At 37.6% G+C, this 23,682-nt stretch overlaps 2 protein-coding genes across 3 annotated transcripts; one reads left to right on the forward strand and one right to left on the reverse strand.

Moving 5' to 3' along the window:
• Nucleotides 1-31: 31 nt before the first annotated feature.
• Nucleotides 32-17,292, reverse strand: LOC110066867 (uncharacterized). 2 transcript variants are annotated; one of them, XM_089284538.1, is made up of 22 exons: nucleotides 17,147-17,292; nucleotides 15,937-16,043; nucleotides 13,848-13,914; nucleotides 13,246-13,422; nucleotides 12,740-12,901; nucleotides 11,885-12,007; nucleotides 11,489-11,612; nucleotides 10,194-10,652; nucleotides 9,429-9,648; nucleotides 8,873-8,938; nucleotides 8,464-8,540; nucleotides 7,713-7,787; nucleotides 7,430-7,470; nucleotides 7,131-7,245; nucleotides 6,536-6,576; nucleotides 5,471-5,642; nucleotides 4,712-4,783; nucleotides 3,943-4,024; nucleotides 3,165-3,226; nucleotides 2,790-2,861; nucleotides 2,133-2,351; nucleotides 32-1,235 (listed from the first exon to the last, which is right to left on the reverse strand). In XM_089284538.1, exons 1-22 carry the CDS (start codon nucleotides 17,159-17,161, stop codon nucleotides 1,147-1,149), a joined length of 2,637 nt encoding a protein of 878 aa, XP_089140664.1. In that variant the 5' UTR covers nucleotides 17,162-17,292; the 3' UTR covers nucleotides 32-1,146. The 2 variants fall into 2 exon arrangements, with proteins under 2 accessions (XP_089140664.1, XP_089140665.1); XM_089284539.1 differs by lacking the exon at nucleotides 17,147-17,292 and adding an exon at nucleotides 16,280-16,364.
• A 128-nt stretch (nucleotides 17,293-17,420) lies between these two features.
• LOC149114892 (protein LSM12-like) lies at nucleotides 17,421-23,682 on the forward strand. Its single transcript, XM_089284544.1, has 4 exons — nucleotides 17,421-17,613; nucleotides 19,535-19,781; nucleotides 20,987-21,110; nucleotides 22,058-23,682. The coding sequence occupies exons 1-4, from the start codon at nucleotides 17,436-17,438 to the stop codon at nucleotides 22,097-22,099; spliced, it is 591 nt and encodes a 196-aa protein (XP_089140670.1). The 5' UTR covers nucleotides 17,421-17,435; the 3' UTR covers nucleotides 22,100-23,682.

Below are 23,682 nucleotides of genomic sequence, written 5' to 3' on the forward strand. Positions count from 1 at the left end.
CTGTTCCGGTCATCAAAAATTTCCACATATATCCATATCAATAAATTTTACATTAGTTTATTTGGTCTATTCCGCTGATACATGTTATGCTCATGAACAACTCCTTTTCCGTAAGTTAATACAACACAACCCCAAGCACTGAAATCGCCTAATTTTACAATTTTACCGGTAGTGGGTGGGGCTCCCCTCCGGGTCTTGCTTTTCGCCGCCTGTTATACTGTATTAGCCTGTGTGAAAAATTACACGGTCAACCCTAGCCTGGTCGATTGACTGAGAAATTAAAATGTACGGAAACATAATCCAAGAAAATAAGTATATTTTAAAAAATTATAAAGAAAGAATTGGCCTTAGAAAAACTGCAAATGCATACATTAGATTGACCAAGTTCACGAACGTATTTATTGTTAAATATTCTCGAATAAAAGTCATATATTTTTAAACGAACCATGCACTTAAATTAAAACTCATTATTATAGTTATTTCTTATCTCTTTTGTACTTGCTATTTAACCATCACACAGTTTTCAACTGTATTACAATTACACCAAAAGTGTCAAAAAAAATCAACTCTCCTCATACAATCAAATATCAATATTTCACAAACAATAACAACAATAACAACAAGTTGGCTGGTTTCTAAATGACCCAACTTCATTAAATTACTTTGAAAACAAATTCGCAAAACAGCGCAAGAATCAAACTTGAATACAAAAGGACGGCTTTATGCGGCCAAAGGTTAAAGTGCCTATGAAATGAAAAAAATAATTGCTGCTTATAGTTTGAAAGGAACTTATGACGTCATCACTTTTCTAATTTGCATAATGCAAAGACGTCACACCATTGATCGACTCGCAGGAAGTCTAGGCTTAGAGCCTATAGAAGTATGTGAAAGAACGGTCTCAGAGAGGAGAAATTGCGGTGGCAGTTATGACTGGTGCTTTAAGTAAAAAAAAAAAGAACAAACAAAAACAAAGCATTCTTCCCTAAGAACGTATTGACTTTCACTTTAAGACTATAAGAAGCTTTCTTCTCTAAATCAAAGCAAACTTTCTTAAGGGTGGAAGGGAGACGCGACTGACAGAGAATGGAAGCAGAGCAACTAATGGGATCGTACAAAACTGCTGACTACACATTCTTCTTGTGTTTATTATTGTTCTTGTTCGTCATCTGAGTCTTCAGATTCCTGTGATGGAGGGGTGCAGTTGTTTGTTCTCAAAGCTTTTAGTGAAGGACAACCTGCAAATAGAATTTATTTAACAAACGCGCTAATCTAAACACACAACGGTAAACATGTTTAACAAAACACTTCTTGCAGTACAAACGCGCAAGCTTGGGCAGAAATAGCCCTTGATACATAAATTACGCAAATAAGTCTGTAATAACGTATTAGAAGTTATCACGATGTTAACTACATTTTCCCGGTTCCTCTATTACTAAGCTACAGGGAGTATTTCTACTCCTCCCTGGATAGGATGGTGGACCATCGCAGGGTTACCCCCAGCAATAAATTCACTGTTTACATCCGAGTAGAGAGAGGCACTGTAAGAGTAAAGTGAAGTGCCTAAGAACACAATTGAGTGACCTCGGTCAGATCCGGAACCCGGACCGCTCGATCCGGAGTTCACCGCGCTTACCACGAGGCCACCGTGTCTCAACTAGTAGCTCGAGAGAGGGTGTTAATTGAAGATGGAGCTTTAAATCCTTCTTGCCTTGACATCTCTAATGTTCCCTTGAGCTACAAACCGTGAGCTTAGTCAAGCCTGCTTTCTTTGAGTTGCATTAACTCTATTCGTCAGATCTCAACTCCAAACTAGACTAAACCCGGTAGACTGGGCACTAGTGATGCAAGATGGGAACATGTCGTGAACTGCACTTATTGAAAGAAGGACCTTTGTGAAAACAGGGAACCTTATATCACAAAGGATTATCAAAAGGGCCGCTTAATTAAACAAGCTACGTCACGGTTTTATCTTTTATGGTTTATTATTATCTCTTTGATATTTTTCTATCTTAGTAAACTACTATTTTCAGGCTTCCTTCAATTTAAAGGTGATTTTGTACATGGCCAAACTAACTTAAAATACCTTGACTGATCTCCATACGCAATTCTCCAACAAGTTATGTAAATTTTACCTGTTAGAAGAGTGCGACAGTCGCTTGTCACTCTTGTCCAATCAAGATTAAGTTGACTTAGTAATGGTAGTACCAGGTGGGATAATCTTTTATTTGACACTCTGGTTCTACTCAAGTTCAATCTCCCAAGATTCTTGCAGTGATTCAGGGTTCCATTTAAAAGAAGTTTGTTGCTTATTCTTGTGGATGACAAACCAAGAATCCTGAGATACCGGAAACCTGTGCGAGTATTAAATATGGATTGGTGATGTTAAACGACCAAGAAAGAGAATACAGTGAAAAAAGTTAGAACCACCCAGTACCGCACAATAGTGCACATGAAAGTGCTGCCCAATAGCTTTCATTTGAATGGTCACACTTTAGGGTTTGATCCACAGACTTAAAAGTTAGAACCACCTTGTACAGCATAATAAACAGTACCACATGAAGTTTAATTGGCACGCTTAAAAGCAAGTCCCATCTTGAAACTTATCACATAAAATCATTCCTTGATAGTTTTCACTGCAATGCTCACACACTTAAGACTAAATATAAAACGGTTTTATTTATACACCGCATTGGTTTCTCTGTTTACATATGTCCCTCTCCCTTCAGTGACTATTTTTTCTCTACTAACCCTTTAAAAACGATCTCTCAGAAATGGTAAGAGTCGCTTACTTGGCAAAACTGTACATCCTTCGTCAGTAATCACAGTTCTGTCTACATTCAGTTCTTCAAGTTCTGTAAGAGCTGTCAACAAAAAGTACAGATGACTTACTGCAAGAGTAAGGTAAAACACATTTTCTTTTCGTTTCTAAAGAGTTAGAACCACTTGTGAAAGTTTGGGATAAGCTTGAAAAAGCTCTGGAAACATTAACTTGCAACTCGTGTTCCCACAGCATTTCTCCTTCTCCCAGACTTACACTCATATTCTATTTTTTCCTGAAATAATTCACTATTTGCTTAGCATTGTGGACCCGCAAAGCGTCCAAAGCCCTGCAGCTAAATTCCCTGCCTAAAATGCTTGGTAAAATGGATAAAAGTTAATCTTGCCTGCTAAGCTCTTCATTCCATCGTCTGTCAGTTTGGTATTGCTAAGTGACAACTGAGTCAATCTGTGTTGTGAAGGAAAGGAAGGTTACAAGTAGCTCTTTCAGCTATTAATGCCTTAGTTTTGAGCAAAAATCATTATGATGAAAAAGGTTGCAATATTAATACGGGATTAAGGCCTTAGGTAAGGGTGTACCAGTAGAGTGCAGCGAGGTCTGTGCTTCCTGATTGGGAGCCAAATATTTTCCCATTCCAGTGTGACTTTACTCAGTCAATACGTACTTTTAAAACACCTTTGATGAACTTGATTTCAATAGGAACTGTGAAAATGTCTCGGTAAATGGTCTGAATCACATGTTCCAAGCATAATAGGCATGAGAGGGGCAAGATGGTTTTTACTGGACTGGCTCAGTGTCAACCCATCTGACCCAACATACATCAGCTTGCATTTTGTTTTTCAAAATAAATCTGCCAATGCTTAATGCAGAATGCTGCTAGTGGGCTCCAGGGATACATTTAACATCCAATATTTAGTTCATGTAATACCTAAGACGTTTTTGAGTGAGTAAGAAAATGTCAGGTTCACACGGGTTTGACTTTGCCATGTTATTTATTTTTCTATGCGTGTGTGCGTGTAAGTGAGTGGGTAAGTTATGGTTGATGTAAGAAATGCTTGTAATGTATAGTTAAGAATTGTTAGTGATGTAAACAACTCAAGTAATGTAAGTAATGTAAGTAATGTAAGTATGTGTTTTGCAAATACAAAAGTTCAATGTTTTACCTTGTCATATGTGCTATTGAGTAAACCCCACTGTCTGTGACATGAATGTAATCTGACAGATCAAGAGCTAACAAAGGAAGTCCTGGCAGGAAAAAAGGTTCAAGCAGTCAACTTTTAAAATGATTAAAATCACCAAAGCCCGGGGTAGACTCCCATATGGAAAGGTGGGGGATGCTTGTCGTCTTGGTTAGGGCTGTAAATCACGGATTTAGGTCTCACCTAGGGTGTTCACCTGTCAAAGGGTGCACTCGAAGAAACAATAATAAAAAATGCTATCATTTTTGTTTTAAGTGGTATCTTATAGGGGTCAAATAAAGCTCAAGCCTTGACCAGATTGTCCTCCTTTAGGGGTTTCATTCAAATTTTCCAAGGAGCATCCCCGACCTTCTCACATGGGAGTCCCCCCTAGCATAGTTAATAGAGGGGACTGGTTATGAAGCCCGGCAAACATGAAAGGAACAAACAAAGTTGTCAAGATTTATGTTGGAAGGTCCACGACCGTGCACAATCTTTTGTTTTGCGCTCATACACAATGCATGAATTATGTAACCACCATGTTTCTATTGGTTAGTTCCTCAGTACGGAGTAAACAACTATTGTGTTTTGTGCTTGGTCAAGGCCAAAAAGAGAACAAAAACATACAACAAAGAACTTTGTCAAGTTTCCTAACCATTCCCTTCCATCAACTATGTCCAAGTACCAACAGTGACACATTACCAAACAGATGACCACCATTTGTCAACCTTTTGCCATTAAAAACACTTCTTACCTTGAATATTATTCACTCCCTTGTCTGTAATATTCAGTCTGTTCGGTAGTTTCAGCGTTGATAACTTAAGACCTGCAAAAACAAGACAGAGAGCATTTTGTTACACTTGTGAAAATCTCCTTTCCCACTTAATTTACATCCTACCGAAACAACATTCTGAAGGGCACTGAATGAGCAGTTGATCATTTTAGCTGCTGTCACTGAAAAATAATCTACTATGGCTTCAGTAAAACTAATACAAAATTTATTACTTAGGAAGGGTAGTTCAAGAATCTAATCAATGTGAAAAATGCACTCTTTCACAGGAAGCAAATTAAGAAAAGGACTGAGGACGGACGAGCAATTAAAAAAGAGTGACGTGTCAGAGAGGTGTCTGCCTAAGTTCAAAGCCTGATTAAGCTAACCCAGGATTGGCGAAGATTTTGATTTGAGTTTTGCAACTTTGTGGTGAAGTTTTCTGTTTTTATTGTTTGCCCTTCAGTTTTGGGTTTCAATAATTTCAAACTACACAAAACATAAGCAGTGAAAAGCATTTTTATACAAGAAAAATTAATACTTCAGTTAACTTTTAATTCTGGTTTAGGGCTAACCGGCTTTTAAACAACCCAGCTCAGAAGTGAAAGGGAAAACAGGAAAAAAGCACACATAAGCACACTAAGAGGAAGTAAAATGTGTTTATACCGAGAAAAACTGAAACTGTTGACCGCCTTTTGATGCTTGAAGTTCTCTATTCACATAATTTAGAAGCTTTGATTTTACCTTGGAGATGACAGAGTCCATCATCAGAGATATTTGTCGAGAGTAGATTGAGTGACATAAGTGATGGATGATTTGTCAGAGCTGTCAAACTGCCATCATGTATTGCTGTACAGTGTGAGACATTCAGACTTTCCAACTGGTCTAAGTGATGCACAACATCCAGCAAAGTGATCTATTAATAAAATAATTAAATATTTAGTTGTACATATTGGCAGACACTGTAAAGTAGGCCTAGCTAATTATTGCTAAGACAATGTCTGCATATTGGTCAGTATCTCTCACACTGCTGGAACTTCTCTCAGTTTACACACTAGGATAACTAGGACTGTTATACCTCCCAACTCAAATGTAATTTACAATTGGGTCAAAACTCCCTAACTTCTTAGGGTGAAAAAATATCACTAACTCCCTTGGGAAACAACAACTTGAACTTTCCACTCGCATGTGATCTGGTTACTGTTTCCCTTGAGCTCCCCTCTAGTAGCAGGCTGCCCCAACAGTTCACTGGTTACCCAAGTAACAAAATAATGGGTGCTTACTGTTTGTCAAAATAAACCGATTGGGAATAACCATTGGATAATCATGGAAAGGGTTTTTCCAAAATCAGCAAACCAACCGAACAAGGTGGCACTTACCATTTCAATTTGATTCCCCTAATTGTTTTAGGATGGTGAGAGACTGGAGATTAGAAAATTTAGCACATGGTAAGGAAATTTCCACTGTTCTCTTCCAAACGGAAAGAGAGGACTACCTCTGGAGGTAGAAATAATTTCCAAAATGGATTGTCCAGAAAATTACTGTTCCAAATGACTTTCAACCGTTATTTCTGGATTATTTTGGCTAAATGCTAAGCACCCAATTACTCCAAGTTATTCATTGGATCACAGACTGCAAAACCTGCCAGCAGCAAAACCTGGCAGTAAGCAGTAAGCAGTAGATTTTACTAATGCCATTTCAAAAACAACAAAGTTGGATTTATTTGTCATGACCAGGAAAGTGTTTAAACCATAGTCAGGTAATTGAATTTTTTTTTAGTATACCTTTTTGTCAAAAGTTGTACCATACCTTTGTACTGCTGACGGCAAGAATCTTGAGGGCTTTGAGGCCTATAATCAAAATATTATTAATAACCAAATGGATCAAAATTACAAATTCTGACTACACTAACATATGAGACATTCAATGTGAATAGTTTATTGAGGATGCGTCAGTCAGTCATCTGATGCAGATGTATTTCGTGTAATAAGATAATCTGTATCCTTGCAAATTACAACTATTGGCGCTAACAATGATTAAGATGTGGCCAAAAATTATGTGGAAACGTATTCCTCATCTAATGCAGCAGCATGAGACCCGAGGAAAGGGTACAAAATCAATAAGCTAGAACATTTTATATTACAATATTCTATAATTAAACATACAAGCTGTTATAACAAAAGCTCAATAAAAAAAGTGGACGAACACGAAGACTGACCGATCTAGAATGACCTGAATCTCCCGCCAAAAGCCTATTGTAAATAGTCCCTAAATGTCCCATGACACCCCGTGCGCCTCTACATCGTGACATCAAAATAATAATGTCTGACTAATTCATCTCTCAATTGTTACAAATTACATTGCACTCCTAAAGACGTAGTTCGACTTATGAATTTACACTGACCAGACATGGCTGCCAAACTGCCATCTGTAATGCTTGTCCCGCTGAAACTTAAATGCACCAAGTGGGGACAACATGTAGCATTCTCCAGAAAATGGCAAACTCCTCTATCAGTTATCTACAAGTGAATATTTTAGACTTGAAATACATTACAGGCATTTGGAGGACAGATAAAAAATGTGACAGGATATGATTTAAAAATGAAATACACTATGCAATATTTCAGCTTTGAAGAGACTTACAATGCATGTGATACAAGCTATAAATAAAGATAAAATTACTGGACGACTAAGTTGTCTTACTTTTGTCATGTCCATCTGTAATGTCACTAGTGATGGAAGTTCTGTATGGGAAGCAAAAAAATATCATAAGGGTACAAAACTACATTTCACTGAGCACAGGAAGCTTAACTTTGATGATACATATTGACAAAAGACCAAACATCCTTTGTTACTAAGCTCAACTCAATTCAAGACTGAGTTGAAATAAAGAATTACAGAATATTTTTAACTTGAACATACCAATAATCTTGAGGATGAAAAAGGTAAAAACTGTTGCTGGTAATTACAAGTTCTTTTTATTTACCTTTTATGTGGAAAAAGCACTTGTCTGTAAGCTGGGCACACTGGTTTATATTAAGTGATCTGAGTCTCTTAAGAACTGTAAGATAAAAGAAAAAGAACTATTCATAGGTTATTGTCAACACTGCATTTAGTATGTTCACTACCCAATGATGGAAACATTCTCCAGTAACTATTTTTAGTATAAATAAATTGTGAGAGACCCAATTAGGAAGAATGATGTACACAGGCATATTAAATATCAATGAAATTATGCAAATGGGAGATATTGCAGGCTATACATGTACGTGAGAGAGGAGGTGTTATTTATAGGGGTCATTTTAAATACAGCATATTTTCTCTATTTAGGCCCCTCCTAATAAAATAAGTCCACCTCTTTGAGAAATAAAAATATAATATAAATAGGCCCCCTCCCTCTATTAAGTGCAACTTATGAGTAATTTGAAATGTTTCTGAGTGTTGCCTACATGGGGATACTTACACAGGGGAGTTAAATATAGGGGTGGGGGTTCTATACAGAGAAGGATTACCAGTAGAGGGGGGTTTCGTTAATTTCAAGACTACTAAAGTGTTTGAAGTTACTTAATTTCACAACACTTCATCTTTGTGAATTTTGAGAATTTTTCAACATCTCGTTCAAGTTATTTTTAATCAATTTGAATAATTCAACTTTTCTTTTTTATCACATCTACTTTTTGTGATTTTGAGAAAATAAGGTTACACATGATTAACACCAGGGATAAAAAGATATTTACCTGCCACTGCTTCTAGTGCTTTGTCTGTTATGAGAGGACAAGCTCTCAAACTGAGGTGGGTGAGGTGTCTGTGCAATCTGCATTAAAAAGAAACATTTTCTGGTCCTTCAGAAATAACTCATTTTAGTGGTGAAGAGAAATGAGACACAAAAAATGTTGTTGACTTAGTTTTCATTTTCACGCAAGCAAAGCATACTTTCCATTTCTCATAAAAAATCCCTGCGACGACTAAAATTTTTGAATTTAAGTTGTGGAACTATTGATATTTTTAAGAATGGCTTATTTGAGCCAAAGAATAAAACAAAATTTCCATTAATACATTCAATGCTTCTTTAATTATTGGTAGGAAACACTTCTCCTGTTTTGACTGCAACATTAAAAATCAATTTCTGACTGTTGTGTTGCTTACCTAAGTGCTATCAAGAGCTCATTTGTTACCAGAGAGTAGCAATCCAGCTTCATATGTCGCAGACCACTGGACACAAGATGTATAAATCATTAGACATGCTGAACGCACAATGTATAAGTTACTATTAATAGCAAACACTACCATGAATACTAGAAGAAATGAGAACATCAGTGACATCATCTGTGATCAATTACCAAACAAATGCATGGAAACATGGAATCTGTTTGTTAATTCACAACATTTCTAAGCTATAATTGTACCCCTATTAAGCAGCCACCCTCGGGGAGGTTCCTGCTTAATAGGAGTTGGCCACTTAATACGGGTTTGTCAGGAATTAACATGAGGCTGGCCGGTTAATAAGCCAGGGTTTTATTTACAATATTTTACTGACAACAATTTTGGGACTTGTATTACTAGTTGCTTAATCAGGGGTGGCCACTTAATAGGTGGCAGCTTGGTAAAGGTTCGACTGTAATTAAATCTCATCCACACCTAATAAAACCCCACATGGTTTGCCCTTGCCCCTTCAAAACAGGTCCCTAAAGACTTGGCTTACCAGGGGATAAATGCCTGCATTGCTTTGGGAGTAAGTGTTTTATTCTTCATGAGATGAGTCAAGATCTTGTCACACAGATCATGTGGTAACATGCCAACAGTAGAAATCGGGTTCTGATGCCCAGGGAGCCGATGGCTGATGTGGTTGATACACAGGTCTTCCAGACGTTGAACGTCACGATGGAGTTGGGGCTGCTCTTCTTGAGTTACTTGACTAGGTCCTCAAGAAGAATTAAAGAATAACTCAATGAGTATCTCATGGAATGATAGTATATCTAATATGTAGTGCCTCATTTCACTAAGTAGAGAACAACAACACCAGCAAATGTCCAGTGAGTACTATTAAACTGATTTCCCTGCCAAAATACGATTATTCTATGAAATAATTAACTTTGTCCTGAACAACTGCAATGGGTTTGCTGAATTTCTATTGAGCCATTTAGATGCACCTCAAATACCTGCTTGAGTCAGTTTTGGCATCTCTATGTCCTCAGTCACTCCATGTCAATTTACCTGCATGGCTCAGTTGTTCAAACGGTGGACAACATTCTCCATGAGATAAATCACTATCCACTGGATATGGTAAATAAATGTGTTTTCTTAACATTTATCCACTGGTCGGCAATTTACCTAATGGATACCATTATCCATCCTTTGAACATCACAAGCCAGAGGGGTAAATTTTACCAACTTGAAAAGTGGAAAGCCCTGTATTTCCCTAGGTAACAAGGCTTTGTGTATGATAATCAAGGCAAGCGTTCAATACCTGCTTCTGGTTGAAGCTGTTGCTGCTGTCGCATTTCCAATCTCCTAACAGCAGACTCCCCCGGGGTTTGTGCTCTCAGAACTGGATCAATCACATGTGGATTATGTTGAACAGCACCGAGTCTTACCCCTTCCCCCCACATGTGACCATGTCCCCTAGCAACAAAATTCTGCATTCCGCCTACACCAAGGATATTTGGATTCAGTCCTTCTAAAGGTACTCTCAGGTGATCTTCTAACTCTGGTGGTGGACTTCTATCAAATACTGGGGGATCAGCATCTTCCTGCTCTTCTTGAGCATCATCAGCATTGCCAGTAGCATCGTTTCCATGGGAAGAAACATTGTCCTCTCTGTCAGGACAAGGGTTTGATGGTAGCCCACCAGTATTCTCAGGTCTGTTTGCCATTCTTGATGTCGTAGCACAACCATCTTGTGGATTGAGTTCAGCAGATGCCTGGCCTACAGATTTAGGGTTTTAGAGGTTGTTTTAGGGACTTTTTTTCTCAAATTGCAAGCATCACTGTAATCAGATTGTAAGTTCTTTTATTTTCATAAGCTAGGTAACTGACTGAGAAATTTGTTCCCAAAATAAGTTCCCAACATGAAATAGGCCATTCCCAAATTACCGTGTGCCTCGGTTTCAAAATGAGTCTTCATGCAAAAACCTTCATACAAAAATGAGTTTGATTTGCATGAAAATGAATGTGCAGGCAGAACACATTTTCATATAATATTGATTGGTTTCACACTAAGACTCATTTTGACACAGAGGTACAAGGTAACTCAGAAATGGCCTATTGAATAAACCATAATGCACATAGGAAAGTCTGCATCAGACCAGGTGGCCCTTATGCTGGTTCATTAGCATAGAGTGATTAGGTACATTTCTCTTCTGTCTTGGTGATGATGCTAGCCTGTCATCAGGGTACAAAGAATGTTTAGGCTTACCCTTCAGGTAAGCTTTAACTATGATGTAGTAGCCTGAAAATCATTTTCACTAGCCAGCCCCAAAATATTTCATCTCTAATTTGAATTTCCTCAAACTTTTCCCAAGAAATTTCACAAATTTCAAGTGACAGACAAAATCCATAAGTTCCAGGCTATCAGGCACAACTTTCCTTGCACACTGGTCATATCCCACCCTAATCCCCACCGAAAAAAACACACAATAGATTGGAACTTGGCCACTCAATTCAGATTCCAGTATGCTAATTATTAAGCCACTGCATCTCCAACAGTTGAAATAGAATAATAAAAAGGACAATGACTGTAGAGAAGAAAAACATCAGCCTTACCAGACAATGAAGACGGTGGATTGACATCTCTCTTCTTCACCACAAGTGAACCCCCTGCACTAAGTCCAAGCTCCACCAATGTTGTGGTCAATTCTGCATCAGTGAACAGCCTGTGGGGAAATGGCTGTGAAGCCAAATGAAACTGATAATTACAGAAAGAAAAGGGGTTCTGCACTTTGAGAAAGTTTCATTCCCTCTGACGATCTCAGATATCCATATAGACTGTAACATGATTAGGAGAACTCCAAGCCTTGCCCCTCTCAAACAAAATCACACAAAATAATTATACCTCTTGTTTACTCCACCTTCTTGAGGTCCTGTCATAAAGTCACCTACTCTGAGTTGCTAAACCGGACACATCAGGGTGTCATTTACTGTATTACTATAATGATGTACCTGCAAAAGCTCAAAGTTATCTGAGCTCAGGTGATACTGGCCACAGATAAAAGTCACAACATCTTGAAGTTTGGCATCAGGGGCAAATGTTTGTCTCTGCACATGCCCAGTTGGACCTCTTATCTACAGTGAGTAAATCGGAAATGATGCAATGATGATGACGATACATGACTGGCATTTGTACTCTTTATGAGAGTGAGTTTGGTTAACAGCCTTAGGAAGCATTGTGCTTGACATTTTGGAGGATATGTATGTCTTTTGAAAGACCTTAAAGTCTGGATGTAAAGTGAGATAAATAAAGGAATAATGTGACAATAGTTTTTTAATATTCTACAAGAAGCTGTAAGAGCTTACAACGGGCCCTGGGATTTAAACTCCTCAAACATGTTAGTCTTATGAAAGACCTGATCAATGCAGCACAATGAAAAGTTTCAAAAAATTTCATGCAAAAACCCTGGGCTTATTCAGCTCCTTATAAAGCACTTTGGGCAGGTTTATTATTTAATTTAACCGCAATCCGATAAGAAGCAAGTTAAGGCTAATTTTACAAGTAGAGTCATGTTTGCTCAAAACCTGCATTTGAAAACAAACTTCAAGTTGTATCAACTCCTCCTTGAAGAACACAAGAAACTTAGAAAGTGTTGGTGGTGTAGGTGAGAGGAGGAGGAGGTAACTTACAACCCAAATATTTTTTGGTTAGTAAACAGAAGGACCAAAACGTAAAACTGGAGAGAGTTATACATGTAACTGAACTGAATTTCATAGTAACACCAGCAAAGATGCCTACTTAGGTCATAGGTGCCTTCTACATTCAATGTCTTTTCAATTTTAGGGAAGTACTCTGTAAACATTCACCTGAAGCAAGCACTGTTTACTGTGCTGTAAACATTGTTTATGTTCTCTGCTGCTGCTTGCCATTTGAGTTGTGGAAGACAGAGTAGATGCAGGTTTGGTTACCTTCCTGCTACTCCTGTTGACTCTGTCTTCGGCTATTTGTCGCAGAACCTCCTGTCGTGCCTAGAGTCAGGAATAAAGGTCTTGATGTACATGTATAGGGAACCCAAGTTGTAATATTATTTAATGACTGAAATACATGCAAAGTAACTAAAAACCAATTGTGTCTTTATCAAATCCATTTTCTACGGATGTTTCAGCTCTCTAATATTTGAAAACATTTTTCATTTCATTAAAAAGGGATGCACTGCCATATGGCTAAGTTTAAGATTATTATTCAAAAGGTTCAACCCCTGAGAGTTGAGATCATCCATTTAAGCAGCAATAGAAAAAGTCTATTTAATCATAAAGATGATGAGAACCATATTTACAGAGAATTTTGCCGCATGTTATGATGGTATTCTTACTCTCTTCTCCATTAGTTTTCTCCTTTTGACCTCCATCCTTGCATTTTCTCTTTCCTTCTCCATGAACTGTTCCTTGGCTTTCAAATGTTCCTCACTAACTGTGTATCGACTTGACAGGGCAGATGAGGGTTGAACATCATCACTTGAGGAGCTGTTCTCCTCTGTAGGAACTTGAGACTGTGATGAAAAGTCTTGTTTACAAACAGCAAAGACTTAACAACTACGACATCTACACTGTCTATAGAAAATGATTCCAGAGAAGTTAACTAAAGTATTCCGTCACGAAAATAAGACCCTGACTTGGATAAGCCTTGCCAATCTGGGGTATACTCCTGAGAGTTCAACTATTGAAATAAACAAGTAATTGTTTAAAACTGATGGCAGATAAAAAATGTCTGTTCTCTACAGAATAGGCAGGGCTGTGTTCTAGAAGTGCCCAGGTGCCACAAGCTACTAACTTTTGCCTTAGGGTAAATGGAAAAAAGTACTTTTTTAATATGAACTTAAGTGCTGGGCACCCAGGATTTCATGGTTAGGAACCTTTGGACTCCTTGTAATTCTTCTTAGACAACAGCCATGACATGACAAACAAAGTAACATACTTCCACTGCTGGCTCAGGCCTGGGCTCAGAAACGTCCCTATCTGGATAAGTTCTTTTTGTTATCAACCTAGTAGATAGAAATGACAATTAAAGGCATGGTCAATTAATTGTCTTAAAGAAATCATCAACTTGTAGATATGTAGATTACTACCTCTGAATCCCGATGTACAGTTACCTAATTTATTATTAGGGGTGGCAAAAGGTAACTTTCTGAGTTAGCAAGGCTGATATTGTTTTCATGAGCTTGAGATTTTCTTAGCCTGGTAACAGTAATTGAGATGCTGCGACAGCAGACAGCAATACCCATAAAATCTGAGTTGAATTCTGCAAAACATGTGTTTTTCAAGGACCTTCCCCCAACCCTAAGCCTTGCAAAAAACAAGACTCCAAGACAGCTTTGTGAAAAATTGAGATTGCAAGCCACTCTTAACTGCTAATAAAAAAGAGACTGCAATACCCATGAAATTTGACAAAAATCTTGCAATGCCCAAGGTGTTTGAAGGACCATTTGCCATCTGTCCTATTCAAGACAGACATCAAAACTTCCTGACCCATCCCAGTTACACTATTTTCTGGAAATGTTATGATCTCTATCAAGACCAGTTAACGTAAACATGAGTTGCCCCTTAGATTTCTACTTCCATTTGTATTCAGTTCTTTCAATAGTTTTACTTACAATGATGCAACTTTAGGACACATACAAGACATCTGATAGATAGATTGATTGATTGGTTGATTGGTTGATTGGTTGGTTGGTTGGTTGGTTGGTTGGTTGCTTGATTGGTTGATTGGTTGATTGGTTGATTGGTTGATTGGTTGATTGGTTGATTGGTTGATTGGTTGATTGGTTGATTGGTTGATTGGTTGGTTAGTTGGTTGGTTGGTTGGTTGATTGATTGATTGGTTGATTGGTTGGTTGGTTGGTTGATTGATTGACTGATTGATTGATATGACTGAATCAGCAACATGAGGTTCAAGAACTTTGAAATAAATGCCAGATCTCAAAAAATGATGGTACCTTGAACAAGTACCAAATAAGCTGTTTATTTAAGCAATAGACCACTCTTTCTATGGGTTTACTGGTGCAATAAACCACACGGGATGTTAGGAGAACACAAGAAAAGCTTGTAAATCACAAGCAATTATGCGAGTGATTTACAAGCTTTTCGAGTGTTCTCCCAACATTCAGGCTAAGAAAGTTTTAAGAAAGGAAAGGAAAAGGTTATCGGTGAAAGGAAAAACTGTTTATTAATTAACTCAAAAGTATTCTGCTGGGAAATGTAGGGATTCGTAGGTGGAATCGGTCATCACAAAAGTAAAAGGCTGTACAAAAAATGTGCAAGTAGTCCAAACTTCATGTGCTTGGCAAAGTGATTCAACGTCGTGTTTAACGATAACTTTCCAAAGTTTTGCAAATGGAATAAAGGTTTGTTACAGAGACGCTGCTTCCGAAATTTATTCAGAATTTATTTACTTATATTGAAGGCTTTGAAGTCTGCGTTTCTCTGTATTTTGCTGAATGAAAACTATCGCTTGAAATTGCTTATGGAAAACAAATTCATTTATCGTGTTATGCATGCATACATTGAGTTTAAACTCAAAATTTTTGATAAAAAGAAATCGTTTCCCTGCTTTTTTGACAACCCAAATTGATCAGTCAAGCCCAGCTTACTTCATCCTCCACAGACCGTGAAAGCACCAAAAAAGAGGTTAATTTTAATCTCAAGCGTAACCTGAGTCAGCATAAAATTGTTTCCATGGAAAAAAAAGTAAAGCTTTATATGACGACCAACTTCTGGTCCTTTTTTCATATTCTTGTTATTGATATCTCAGTCCATGAAAGACAAAACTGTTTATTACATTTGTTATCGCTAGAGTTCCGAGTTCTCTAAGCTGCCATAGATCGGGAACCGTGGTTTACCGGTACAATACAACATAGGTTTAAGAACTCTATTGACCAATGAGAGTGTGCATAGTATGTCAGTTATTTTATAAAATGTTATAGACCTGGAGCATTCACTTGGACTAGGCATTTATTTAGGGTTCAATGACTGGTTGAGAAATGACAGTATACAGAACATAATTATACCACTCTACTGCAGATTCCAGTGTGTCATTTCCTGCTTCCAAGGCCAACTGACAGTCTTCAAATTCAAACCCCATAGAGGCCAGGCCAAGCAACAGTTCATCGACATTCTGAAATCAACCAAAGAAAGCACTTATTTTCAAAACAAACTTAATATATGACTGATGTACGGTGGTAACAAGTCAAAATTCAATAAGAAAATTACATCAAGTGAGACACATTATGCAAATGTTGAATTATTTCTCCCTTCCGCAAAGGTTCGGATATTCATCATATAAAAATCCACTGCACAAGGTTAATGCAGGGGCAAAGTTGAATGGGTCTATTTTCATACTCCTACACACACCTCCTTCTACTGCAACTGCACTCACATCGCTCAGTGGACTCTCCCCACCCACAAAACACCTTTGAGCCACTGTGGAGGAGAGAGAAGAAGGGCTATTTAGGCTGACCAGTTTGACTGGTAACCTGTGTTTTGTATCTGCCCTAATGTTTGGGAAGGGGAGAGAGGGACAGGCTAAACCAAATGTTTTTTTACGCATTTTGCTATCTCACGCTTGTATACATACAAAAATTTTCGTGCTTGGTCTAAATGTTTTTCAATACAGACCTTGCAGCTAACTTATTAAGCCTATCTCTAGAAGCCATCACGGACAGCACATCTCCCTACTATGGCACTGATTAGCCTCAAGAATAGCACCCCAATTAGCCTATTAAAGTACTGCCCCAAGAGCAGCTTCATGGTATGGCTAGCCTACTAAAGCATTGCCCTGAGAATAGCGTCCCAGTTAGCCTGTATTTGCACTGATTAGCCTAGATAAAGATTAGCTCTGATTAATAATTGTAAGGGTAACACCGTATATACTTTTAAAATTGCAAAGCAAGTGGCGAGTGCTTTGGTGGTCCAGTGGTGATGTGTATCTCTTCATATGCGATCGACCCAGGTTTGACACCAGCTATACTATCTTATAATACTTGTTTCCCTTCTCTTTTCACTTTCATAGGAAAATTTCTAAGCGTCTGGGAGACGTGCCATCCCTGATGGCATGTCTCACTTCTGAGCTGTGCATTGTATTATCACAAAACAATTGTGCAACACAATAATTATTCCTTTCAGCAAAAGAATAAAGGAAAAATTTAAATCCTATTTTGACCATGAACCGGTTACTCTGCCAAGCTAAAACAGGCCAAAACGAAATAAACCAGAACTTACCATTCCGTCCGCCATCTTTATTTTCTCTTCGCCGAGGCTATTTGACAGCGGTTTTTCACTTTAGGGGAGAAACAAAGAAAAGATCGAGCTTTTCACTCAAGATACGACAAGGTTTTAACTTCACGAAAAAATCATTCTGATAGCTAAAAGCAGAATTTCGAGATATTTTTTATCAACACAGGAATTTAAATTTGGGTTTTAAGATGCTCAATTGGTAGAAATGGTTGCCTGGTGAGTTGATTAAATTAGCAACTCTCCATAACGAAGAGAGCTAGAGATGTGCTAACGCATGCTACGGACCGTGCTACGCATGAGTGGAAAGTACCGGTGGAACATGGCGACTGGCGATGCAAAAGAAAATAAGGACATTCCACCGGGCACTAAAGTGCTTTGCACTACGTGCTTCGACGAGAAAATTGAAGGAGAAGTTGTGGCTTTCGATTACGAAACCAAACTGGTAATAATAAGTATCCTTTGTTGTTTTGATGAATTGTTTTCATCAAGGAAAGTGTCTCAGGTAGTTTCGTCTCGTGGCGAGGAAATTTCTTTCCAAGAACGTTTTTCTTACCTCTGTAATACAAAATGTAAGGTTGAATGGTGTAGATCGATTGTTTAAAACTTTCGGTGAAAGCATCTGGAGAAGTGGTCCTTTTTTTTTTGTAATATCTGGGCTCTGAACTATTTTTGTGGCTTTGACAAAATATCTTTTGACAGTTGTTGCTCAAGGAGGTGGGAAATGAGGAAACTGTGATTTGAACAAGTTCAGGCCGGACATGTCCGATCTGAAAGTTTCACAATTTGTAAAATTGACGTAATCGCAGCTCATCAGTTACAATCATTTAATAATTTATATCGGTCGCTACACTCGCGCAATGTCTTTCTCAACTCCGATCCACTAAATGTAAGCTTAATTAAGTTAACACCTTTCACCACCTAGAATGCAATTGATCAGACACCTTGTTGTCGGGTTCCTCCTTATCCCGAAAATTCTGTTAAGTTCTTGAATTCGGGGTTGAAATTTTAATGCCTTGAGAGTTCTTGAGATCCTTGAAATTTATTTTTTCAGTAAAAATTGATTTTTATTGAACAAGTAAAGAAGCCTAAGCCATGTATTACACTGTGATAAAACACGACGGGCATTTGAGAACATGAGGAAAATGTAGAAAACACGGGCCACAGGTGAATGTTTTCTCCATTTCACGAGTGTTCTCAAATGTCTGGAGTGTTCTATCATAGTGTAATACACGGCTTAGGTTTCTTCATTTGCTTTATGGTATAGATTTTACACGTCGCAAGTAGAAACAACAAAACACACAGATCAACAAACTGATGCAATTTCATACCACTAAAGTGTTACATGCCTCGTTTTGAAAACTTTCTGCTGCTCCATCACAAATTTCTTCAAAGAAAATATTTTTTGCCATCTTTAACGAAAATGGGTAATGTGGTGAAAAACAATAAAACACGCTTTTTCTATGTTTTATACTCTGATAAAACATGGGTTTTTGACCAATCAGAGTGCATGCAGGGTCCTATCTATAATATAATGATTTCTATTCCATCTCTCTGAGTGTATCAAAAGGTTTAAAACAAAAACATAACTTGGAGATTTAGGGTGAGTTCCTTTGGGGTGATCTCGATCTGGATTAGTGATCCAAGATCTGTCTGGATCATGGTACATCAAGGGAACTGATGAATCCATGACCAGAGTGGATTCATCGGTTCTTTTGATCCAGACAGATCTTGGATCACTGATCCTGATCCAGATCACACCAAAGGAATGCACCCTTAGTTGAATCCGAAGAAATTTATACTTAATCGTGCCTTTTTAGTACATTTTGGTAGAATATTGCCTATATCAGGCTAATTTGGTTGAACCATGGTTTGTATTTTGGTGAGGCATAGCTGAGCCAAAATACCCATGATGAGACCAAATGAGTCTTATATGCCACCAAAGCATACGAAAAAAGGTACACTTAGGTATTTACTGCACCCAAATTCAGCCAGGTGACTATGATATCAACACAGCGATATAAGTTCAATGACTTGATATCACAGGAAATCAGGAGAGTAGAAAATGCTTCCAATTGGCTAATTGTAATTTTGGGTATGGTAAAGTATGATAACAGTTATGTGTTCTAGAACAACTAGAAGTACTGTTACATATCTCATTTGTGTTTGTGTCAAAAGGCCTCTACAGAGTATCTCCATACCTCTTGGTCTGGTGCTGTGCCTTGCTCTATTTCCTGCCCAGTTTGCGGATTTCTTTCTCCAATAGAGAGTATCGTAGGTTCAGTCATTATGGCAGACAATGTTGTGTTGGTAACTCTGGGGTGAAATAAACGTCTTTGTTGTTGTTGTTGTTGTTGGTACCTTAACTTGTTTTAGAATCTTCATCCTCCAAGAATGCCAAGAAAAATACCACAGATATAAAGATGTTGAACATGGCTCAAATGAAAAAACTTGAGGTTGTGGAGGTCTCCACAAAACCTCCACCTTCTCTACCAGTCCTGGACCTTGACAAAATTGACAAAAAGATTACCTCTGCTCTTGAGCAGAAGCGACGAGCAGCGGAGAAAATAGGCATCAATGTCACACCAGGAGCACAAAAACTATTTGACACCATCAACAAAACGTATGTGTATTGTAGTTAATGATAAAACCTTGAGCTTGAGGATTTTACATGGCAATAGGCCCTTTGCAGCTGGGGTCACAGGACCAAATTTTTCATAAATTTTTTTGTATTATGGGCTATAACTTAAAGAATGCCAGAAATGGAAAGAGCACATTGAAATACCAAAATGGCCAAGTTTGAGGTCCCAGGAATTAACAAATAAGTTTATACCACAGTTTGAATTTTTGGAAAATTTAGAGGATTTGTATGGGAAATGTTGCTGGAGAGCAAGGTCTTGCTCTCCAACAACTTTTTCCATACAAATCTTCTTATTCTTTCAAAAATTCAGACCATCATAAAAGCTCATTCTCTGATGATGGGGACCTCAAACTTGGCCATTTTGATATTTTTGACATGCTTTTTCTATTTCTGGCATTCGTTAAGTTATAGCCCATAATTTTGTGAAAAGTAGGTCACATGATGGCTTAGCTGCAAAGGGCCTATTACATGCTAAGTTTGAGTTTTCTGTCAGGTCAAAGTGGATAGAAACCCAGAGTGGTCAGGGAAGTTACTTCCAGATGGATTTTTCAATGAGCAAATGGTCAACAAGGTGCAGACCCCGGCATGTTGACTATCACTCATAGAAAACAAAGTCGAGTTGTCTAGTTGTTTTAGTAGACACTCTAAAGGAGTATTTTTAAGCGTAAAATTAAGAATAATTTTCTGTTTCAAGATCAGCGCATGTGATTCTTGTCTATCAGCAATTACATAATACATAAAATTATTCTTGCATTTTGATTGGTTCTTATGTATGATCTATTGGAGGACAGATGTATACATGTAGATGGCATTGTCAACATTCTTTTTCTTTCTTTCTTATAAAAAACAAGTATACTCTTTGTTGCCTTGCAAATGTTAGACTTAGGCAGATTAAGGGGCTTTTTGTCTGGGAAATTGTAAATTCATTACAAGAAACCTTAAATTTCTGCTCACTAATGCTCTCAGAATGCCAGAAACAGCATCACAAAGAAATGCATGGCTCTGCACCCCCCTAGATAACTATGAAGACATCAACCACAACTAGTGTTACAACCATTCTGTTTCTGAATTTTCTGAATTTTCTGAATAGACCCCACTAGTCTGACTAATAAGATTTTCTTTGCTCACTGCATTTTAATTACCAGGTAAAATTCTAGTGTAAGCATGATCCATTCTTTCAACAACAGATTTAATGATGTCAAGTGGGATGGAGAGAAAATTGTCATCATGGGTGATGTGTTCATTGATCCTCCTTACGAGGAACATTCTTGTCATGGAAATGAAAGATCAGTATCACACATCATCAAGATTGTAAGTGCTTAGTGTAGATAGAATAATGTGTTGTCTGTCACTCCTTTTATTTGTTGTTTCTTCTGCAATCTACCATTACTCAAGTTCCATTCAAGTTCCATTCAAGGCTGAATTTCACAGCTGCTTAGTTACTTACTTAGGCCTTTTCACGCCTTGTGCTTATGTTTTGGGTAGTTAGAGGTTATTCAAATTTAAAACTGAGGGACAAACAATAATAAACAAAAACCTCACCAAAAAGAGACAAAAATGAAATCAGAACTCTTGCTATTTCAGAGTTAGCTTAAGGTGGCTCCCTATAGTTTTACGATCGCACGTGCACCGAGGACAAAAGCTCAAGTAATCTACGAGCACTCTCAAAGGAAAACGTTGGTGTTTTTGGATTTTTTATGATGTCAACATGAGCACAAAAATCAAAACTGACAGTGAATTTTCTCTAGTTTCTTTCGGTGAAATTCTGTAAAATTTGGCAGATTGGTTGTAAATATTTTACCTTAGTTGGAGCTTGTTTTTCAGGAAAATCTGTAAGATCAGGTTTTTTGCAGTGGTGAAAGACATAAATTTGAGAAAATCGAGAAAACTGCCTTTACAAACCCTACTCTTTTCGTGTTTAAAATTTGTATCCAGCTGGAAGCGATGTGCTGTAATAATTTTGGAAGATTTCACTGAAGGAAATTCAAGAAAAACACAAATAAAGCCATAAAAACAGTAAAAAACACATTTGTTTGGGCTTTTATAATTCAAGAGTAAAGCCCAAAATTTTAACAGAGATGATAGTAAAACGCTATTTAATCATTGGCTATTACATGTAATAAGTTTGAGAAGACTGAGTGTGAAAGCGAATGTAAAAACAGCATTCAAAACATAACACTTGTGCACGCAACTCCATAAATGATTACCCTATGGAGCCACCTTAATCATACTTCTTCTATTCTCTCTTTATAATTCAGGTCAGGAAACATAATGAGGAAGAGAGGACTGGACCTGGATAATGTGAAAAACCACAGAGCTGGCAAAATAAACATGATTACAGAGAAAATAAAGAGATGAAGACATTTGTCCATCTGCTTTATTGTCAGCACTTGGCATTCCTGTGTGGCTGGCTGGTGGCAGGTGCCAAATGAAGCAGGCACGGGATATGTTCCGAAATAAAGTACCTTGAGGGGTCATCCCTTGCTGAGCCCCTTGTTACTATGCACGTCACTGCTCACGGGTCTTCAAGCTCACTTAGTTTGCCATTGGAGGTGGAGGTCGCTGCACTCTCTTCAATGATGCCTTGCACTTTCTCTGTGTCATAACATAGTTCCTTTTTCAATTATTTTAGACAGTTTTCATTAGCAATTACTGGTTGTTTAGACATTCTCAATGTGCATCTGCAAATTTTCTCTCCCAAGCCAACAACAAGAAAAATATATTGAACACTTTCACCCAATCAGAGTTTCTGCCATGGAGTTTCTATTCTTGGAGGTACTGGTTATCTCAAAATGCTTTGGTTGTAGTCATGAAAGGTTTAGCACAGATCACTCTGCAAATTTTGATTTGCAGGTTAAACTTAGTGAGTGTGAGTGTAAAATTTAACGTCATTCATGATTTTGTAAAATTTTAACATAATAGGATATTTATGGTTAGACCCAGCCAAGTGAACAAAACACGAAGTTCATCATTGAAATTTGGCATCACTCTACATTTCAAACTTCTTCTCTTTTGATAAAGAGTGCATTATTTCAAATAATACACAATCCAATACTTATCAATTTTTGCTTTTGAAAGACATGAGCAAGTAAACCTAATGATATATTAATGTCCTGATGTTTCAGGGACCTCAGGACGCTGTTATCATTCCTTGATAATGGCATCCTGAGGTCGCCAAAATGTTGGGACATTATATTGTTAGGTTTTACTTGCTTATGTAATCCAATCCTTGAGTCTTGTTCTTCATCCGAATTGTGGAAGTTTGAAAAAGAGAGTAAAAAAAATTCAGATTTCCAAAAATGAACTGAGTACATTTGTTCTTCACTTGAGAGGGATTTACTGTAGAGAAATATAGGGATTATGCAAAATTCAACTGATGCTCACAATAGACAATAAAACTTCACTTTTTAATGTTTAAACATAGAGTAGGGATCCTGTTAATACCAATAACAATGGTTTTTCCTCTATGAGGTATGGGGAGAACATTGTTATTTTTAAAGTGGCGCATTTTGGTTGACTTTCTGAAAGGTTTTGCATTACTGGTAATTAGGCTCCTGATTTGAGAATGTGCAGTTCCAGAAAATATATATACTTCCCCCACAGAATGGATTGGAATTTCCTGGGGGATGGGGGTCTCACGAAGACCAAAAAATTTTAAGAGATGTATGAAGCTTAATTGAAATTTCCAGAGGGCTTTGGGGGTTGGGGGGGGGGGGGGGGGGGTCGTCTTGGAAAAAATCCCTTCCATGGGGAAGGCATGGATATTTTCTGGAACTACACAATATCCAAATTAATGCAATATTTATTATGAATTATTAAGTGTAATACTAATTTTTATTGCAATAATTATTAACATTTAATAATAAAAGTAGCTCAGAGAGAA

The sequence above is a fragment of the Orbicella faveolata genome, unplaced genomic scaffold, assembly GCF_042242905.1.
Source record: "Orbicella faveolata isolate gen_17 unplaced genomic scaffold, um_ofav_v1 contig_13, whole genome shotgun sequence".
In the NCBI taxonomy this organism is placed as follows: Eukaryota; Metazoa; Cnidaria; class Anthozoa; order Scleractinia; family Merulinidae; genus Orbicella; species Orbicella faveolata.

What these genes read in the sequence shown, in the direction of transcription:
- LOC110066867 (XM_089284538.1), bottom strand. An exon ending in GAAAACTAATGGAGAAGAGA is followed by an intron (nt 12,902 to 13,245) that starts GTAAGAATACCA and finishes TCCTGACTCTAG; the next exon opens with GCACGACAGGAGGTTCTGCG. An exon ending in ATGCAGGCATTTATCCCCTG is followed by an intron (nt 8,939 to 9,428) that starts GTAAGCCAAGTC and finishes TCTTGTGTCCAG; the next exon opens with TGGTCTGCGACATATGAAGC.
- LOC149114892 (XM_089284544.1), top strand. Translation starts at nt 17,436, where the DNA reads ATGCTACGGACCGTGCTACGCATGAGTGGAAAGTACCGGTGGAACATG. An exon ending in TTTGACACCATCAACAAAAC is followed by an intron (nt 19,782 to 20,986) that starts GTATGTGTATTG and finishes TTTCAACAACAG; the next exon opens with ATTTAATGATGTCAAGTGGG. An exon ending in TATCACACATCATCAAGATT is followed by an intron (nt 21,111 to 22,057) that starts GTAAGTGCTTAG and finishes TTTATAATTCAG; the next exon opens with GTCAGGAAACATAATGAGGA.